This window comes from Triplophysa rosa, linkage group LG2 (genome assembly GCF_024868665.1).
Source record: "Triplophysa rosa linkage group LG2, Trosa_1v2, whole genome shotgun sequence".
In the NCBI taxonomy this organism is placed as follows: domain Eukaryota; kingdom Metazoa; phylum Chordata; class Actinopteri; order Cypriniformes; family Nemacheilidae; genus Triplophysa; species Triplophysa rosa.
Window position 1 is genome coordinate 21,059,413 of NC_079891.1, and position 6,211 is coordinate 21,065,623.

The window sequence follows — 6,211 nt, forward strand, 5'->3', positions numbered from 1 at the left end:
CAATTTTTTATCAAAATCTCTAAAGAACCCCTTTCCACTTGAAAGAACCTTTCCTGTAACAGAATGTTTCTGTATGTTATGGCATCGCGAAGCACCACTTTTTAAAGAGTGAAAGTCATAAAATTAAAACCACAGTGTACGCTTGATCACCACGATGCCATAGAAGAATATTTTTTGTCTAAATGGTTCCATAAAGAATCTTTAACATCCTAAGAACCTTTCTGTTTAACAAAAGGTTCTTTGTGACGAAAGAGTTCTTGAGATTATAAAAAGGTAAGAAAGAGATGGTTCTTTAAAGCACCTTTGACTGAACGGTTCTTTGTGGAACCAAAAATGGTTCTTCTATGGCATCGCTGTGAAGAACCACCTTTTCAAGAGTGTACCATAGAAGCTTTTTGGCTGAAACATTCCATAGAGAATCTTTAACATTTGAAGAACCTTTCTGGTTTACAAAAGGTTCTAGTGAAAAAAAAGTTCTTCACGCTCTGAAGGAAAGAAATGATTCTCTTAAAAACCTTTGATTTTGGTGCATTGGGTCAAAAAGGGATGAACCCACCTGTTTAACCCAGGAATAGGTTAAAACAACCTAGCATTGTCATGGTTCTGCCTCACCTAGTCTTGGATTTCCTGGTCCTGAGGCAGAGCCATGACAAAGTCTTTGGTTTTGTGTGGGAAAACCATGGTGTTTGTCTTTTTGACATCTCATGTGTTTTCTCGTGTCTTGTCATTGGCCCCACCCCTCTCGTTTCATGTATTGCTTCCCTACCGTGTCGAATGTTCCTCACATGCCCTGTGTCATTATCCCTCGTTTGTTTTGCCTTTATATACCCTCATGTTTCATTGTCTTGTTGCTCGTGCATTGTACATGGTGTCGTTCCTCGTTGTTGGTGTATCCTATGCTTACCTGTTTCCCCCCATGCTCGTGTTCCCGTTTGGATTGTCTCGTCAAGTTTAGTAAGTGTTTAGTTTAGTTTGTCAAGTAATGTTTAGCTTAGTTTAGTGTGAGTCAGTCTATGTCCCATTTAGTATCCTGTTTGTTTAGTTATACCCCCTCGTGGGTTTTTGTTTTGATGTTCTGTGTTCTATTGAATAAAAACCCTTGTTAACCCCTTTATCCCCTGCTGCCTGCAATTGGGTTCTTTCCACCACGCAGAGTCGTGACAGAGTCGTGACAAGCATGTTTGGTTGAAACAACTCAACGTTTAGGTTTGTCCCTTTTTGACCCAACACTGAATTGAAAATAACACAGCATTTTTCAAGAAAATAAATTAATCTATCATGACATTCAACAGTCATAATTTCTGAACAATTATAGCTGTTTGTGCCAACACTGACCATTCATTCGCATTAATATGGAAACATTAATATGAAATCACATTAATAACTGCAAACCTGTAACACAGGACTCTGGTCAAAGTTGTAGGCACTGGGTCGTCCCTCCAATGTGGAGAAGGCCACATTTCCACCAGCTAGTGGAGAGATGTCACTAAACTCGTCTGTGCAGAGGGCCGTCCTCTCATTGTCTCCTGGTCGTATGAAGCCTTTGTTGTCCCTCTCATAAGTCTTGCGACAGGAAGCGCTGTAGTATTGGTACGGTTGCCATGGTGCATTCTCTTCTGTACGCTTGTAAATGGCAAAGCTCTCCGGTCGGCTGGAGTAGAACTTCAAACGGACATATGTGATCTCGAAGGCCTTGCCTTGGGGAAAAATAATGTTTTTAAAAAAGCTTGTTTATGAAAAAAATATTTTTGTTGAAAGTATTGAAAGTTGTAATAAAACCAACATTGCAGAGATGTATGCGGAATTAAATCTTCTGCTGCAGGGATCCCACAAAAATCAATAATTAATGCATCTACAATTAAAGTACACAGAATACCCTGCAAATTGAGCTCGGCTAAGATTTACATCTGCATCCCTTCATCTTTTATGGTTTTAAACATCACATACAAATCTGATTCTGTGTACTTCTGCTATCCATGACATATTTGTTTATTTGTCTGACATATATAAATAAAACATCTCGGGAGGGCTGTTGTGTAAAAGATGACAAGAAATACGTTTAGATTTTTTTCTTTTTGCCTGTCTAGAAGCTATTACGAATATACTTATTCAGAAAAACAACACGTCAGCATAAAATATAAACAAATGTTGAGTGGAACTGAAAGAGGGGACAAATTGAGAGTGGTTAGATGAAACCATCATGGTCAGGAACTGAGAAATCAAAGGAGGACACGTTATCTTATTTAGAGAGGAAATCAGTATATACTATTTATTCATATATTGTGTTTGTATATAAAATGTGCCTGGTTTATGACTGAATTAATGAAATCAATCAAACTCATTGACATACAGATTATCATGACTTGTATATTTCTATATTAAATGTGACAAATCATTCAGTTATTTAGTTTATTCAAATATGTATTTTTTAAATCTCTTTGTCCTGAATATGATAATTTTTAAACTACAGCAGTGATATATTGTTGTTACGGTAAAATCAGAGCTGAAGTCTTATGGTCTTGGTCACTTGACTTGCAAAAAGCTGTTTACAACTAAAAAATATATCTCCTTAAATTATCCATTTTCTTTTCAGCTCAGTCTGTCTTCAAACGTGGACCATGGTGGTTGCCATGTTGAAATCCTTTAAACATCATTAAATCTCAGCATGAAAGAAGATTATCTTGGCTGGAGAAAAGAGGAAAAGGAAATAGAGCGAAATGAGAAAGAAAAGCTAAAAATTAGAGGTGGTCTACAGTAAATCTCTAATCATGATGAATGAACGTGCAGTCTGGAACAAAACGCTGAATTACTGAGTTGGACTTGAATTTGAATATGCGCATGTGTAAATGTACTGTGGTGTATTCATCACACACAGGTTTAATACATCCATGTGTACTTTATACAGTAAACTTCCACAGCTGTTGTGCTTGTTTGTCTAAAAGGAATAAGTAGACTAGACTTAACTGTATATATATATATATATATGTGCGTGTTTTGTCTGAACTCGATTAAACTAAACCAGGCTTACAGTAATATTTATGTGAAACTCATAGCTCAGGGTAAACGCCATATCAAAATCATCCATCGTGCTGTAAGCTTTATGGTTGACACAATGTGTAAGGCGGTTATGTCTGCAATGAAATCTAGAAATGGTATTTCAAAGTGTTTGTAATTTGCATAATTTTTGATGTCCGGTTGGGGTATTTAGCTGCAACCATCTGTATCTCATATTGGTTTTTTGAACATCTTTGAACGAAGACCACAATGGAAACCAGATGTGGAAACATTCCTTAAAGTATGTGTATGTGGGCGTTTGTGTATGTTTACATGTGTGTGTATGGGAAAACCCTGACCTGCCACTGGACTCTGCTGCTTTCTGTGTTTGTCTTATTCTTTAAAATGTTTTCTGTACCACCCCCAAAGCTGCCTCCACTGTGTGTATGTCTGTGTAGGCCTCCCTTGGATGCATTCTGTTTGGTTAAGAAACATGAAAAGGCCTTTCATAAACACTCAACTGCAACCCTTCTATGAATCAAAGCAAAAAGCATATTAGACAGATGCAATTTTGCTTTCCAAATATTCAGCTCTATTTATTAGTATTTTAAAACATAATTTTCTTTCTTTCTTTCTTTCTTTCTTTCTTTCTTTCTTTCTTTCTTTCTTAGTATGTTGATCCAATACAAACATAGGATGTACATCCTGGAAGTTCTTAATATTGCGATAAATGTGCTGATTCTGAGGGTGAGTAAATAATGACAGAATTTTCATTTTTGGGTGAACTATCACTTTAAGTTGAACATTTGCAACCGCTTCAGAAAATCGAATGGAAACAGACCAAGCACAGCACTGTATACATATACTTGTTATCAGTTCTAGTCAGACAGTTTTGTTGAGCAACCAACGGCTTTGAACGTTTTTAAACAATGTAATAAGCGTAAACAGAAATGTTTAGAAGCAGCTGTTTTGTATTGGAGACTGTGTCAAACGGCTGCTCACAATGTGTTGTTTTAAAGGACACGTCTTGTCATCTACTGTCCAAAAAAAGTTTGATTTCCCTTGTTTTCACTTGTAAAACCTGGCTTATTTTTAATGATATATGTTGAGATATCCCTGTTGTAATCATGTGTTTGTTTGTTTGGCTGTATCAACGAAAAGAAAATAAATGGACCTAGTAGGCCTATACTTTTCGCTGTTCAAATTTTTGCTGTTCAAAAATAGTCACATTCTTAGAGATATACTTTAAGGAAATGCTTCTTACCCTTCACAGTTTATGCTTCAGTCCTAAAGTAATAACACTACAAAGATATTTGAGTCATCTAATCAGACAGGACACAGGTGTTCTCATTTACAGACAGCAAAAGGTTCATGTCTAAGAAATCTATCCTGACAAGCAAGATTATCTCTGCCCACTTGTGTTCAGTGAGAATACCGGGCAGATTGATATATAAGCATAGGAAAACATTTAAAAGACGTTTAAACATATAAAGGTTTAAAGGTAGGATACATTGAAAAGACTCGTATTCAGATTCATGTTTGCAGACAGTTTCCTTTAATAGGACATGTTCCTATTAAAATGCATTTTGCATTTAGGAAATGTTGGGTAAAGCACTTGATCTGGTGCAAAAAAGAGCTAAAAAAGATGGAAATTACACATCTATTTCATATAACATTCATTCATCACTGAATTTATACTCCAGTCCAAAAACACTTAATACGCTTGAATTTACTGCAAGTCACTTTGAAAAATAGCATCTGCCAAATGCATAATTTTAACCGCTCTGCCGTTAATATTAAAAATATCACATGCAATCCATCACATTCCAAACATGATACTTATTTTGCACACCTCATTCCGCCTACCAACTATTTTTTTGTTTATCCATACAAATCTGTTTGAACTCAGACATAAGAACTAACACCGTGTCTACACTGGACGAGGCGCGACAACACGACACACTGCTTGTTCTAATGGGATTGTCGCGGCGCATCCAGTGTGACAAAATTTACCATTATAATCTTATCTATATATATATATTAATATATTATAATATCATCTAATGCGTTTCTAATGTCTTTTGTCGTGTCGCATAGTATCGGTCGTGTCCGGTGTAGACATGGTGTAAGGCTAAATTCTATAAATATTTTTAAACACATTCATTGGCATGCCTTTAATATCAATATTAAAATTAATTATTTTAAGCTCAATTTAGATGTCTTACCAAGATGCAGAGTGAGATTGACTGAATTAGGATACTGAACTCCATAAAACATAGACTGGCTCTGCCACCAGGTGTGCTCTTCATCTGCGTGGAAGTCCGTCAGGTAAGTGGCATTGTGGTTCAGTTTCGAGTCGAAGGCGTCACAATGGTGACAAGATCGCGTGGAGCCCGTCTGCATGCAGTAATCCTCGGGCGGGATGCCACACACGTTTGAAACAATCACGGAACGATTAAAGCCTGTGTTCTCGAATTTAGGCAGGCAGCGGTTCAGGTTGCCCTGCTCATCATAACAAGAGTCCATTCCAGCAAGAACAGAGGACAAGGTGATAGAAAGCAGAAGAAGAAACGAAAGCACGATGTGGAGTTCGTAGAAATTCATCATTCTGAGCAAAGGAACAGAAAAAAACTTCAGAAGAACAAAGCACGTCTAGGAAATAATCAGACCCACATGCTACAGAGCAAAGCTTTAGAGGAAGTTCAGCGGTTCAGTGTGAAACTTCAAAGGCATGCATATAAAAGTGTGTGATATTGCAATCTTAATGGAATACATACAGAAGCACACATTTTGCGTAATACAGAGACAATTTTATACAAAATAAGTTTGCATGCAGCTGGTTTCACACAACACACAATATGTATTATTTACATGCATGCACACATACATTCAATTAAACAGGAAAGGTATAAAAAAAAGAAATATTCCGCCATCATCCTGTGCAAGTTGATTCCTCTGTGCATTATTTGTCTTTCACTTGGTTTTTAACAAATCCTCTATTCAGCCTGGGACACAAACTCTCTATCTCACAATCATTTTCAGGCGGTCGGAGAAGAGGGTGGAGAGAGAGGTAGAGGGGAGTTGGGGGTCGACCAATTAGCTAAAAAGAGGGAGGGGCTAAAGGCAAGAATGATGAAAAAATAAAAGTTTTGGAGAATTTGGAAGACAGCCTCTTTTCTGAGGTGAGACAGGAATATAAGTTAAAAGATGGCAGATA

General features: G+C 37.0%; 1 protein-coding gene across 2 annotated transcripts in view; it reads right to left on the bottom strand.

Annotated features, from left to right (window-relative positions):
* Nucleotides 1-6,010, bottom strand: part of lamc3 (laminin, gamma 3) — a 106,819-nt gene extending 100,809 nt beyond the window's left edge. Inside the window, exons 1-3 of one of the 2 annotated variants that reach the window (XM_057355075.1) lie at nucleotides 5,882-6,010; nucleotides 5,220-5,602; nucleotides 1,393-1,697 (exon numbers count right to left, since the gene is read on the bottom strand). In XM_057355075.1, the coding sequence (XP_057211058.1) occupies nucleotides 1,393-1,697; nucleotides 5,220-5,601 (687 nt within the window). In that variant the 5' untranslated portion in view covers nucleotide 5,602; nucleotides 5,882-6,010. Of the gene's footprint in view, nucleotides 1-1,392; nucleotides 1,698-5,219 lie in introns of both variants that reach the window. The other variant, XM_057355084.1, reaches the window with a different exon arrangement.
* Nucleotides 6,011-6,211: the final 201 nt, after the last annotated feature.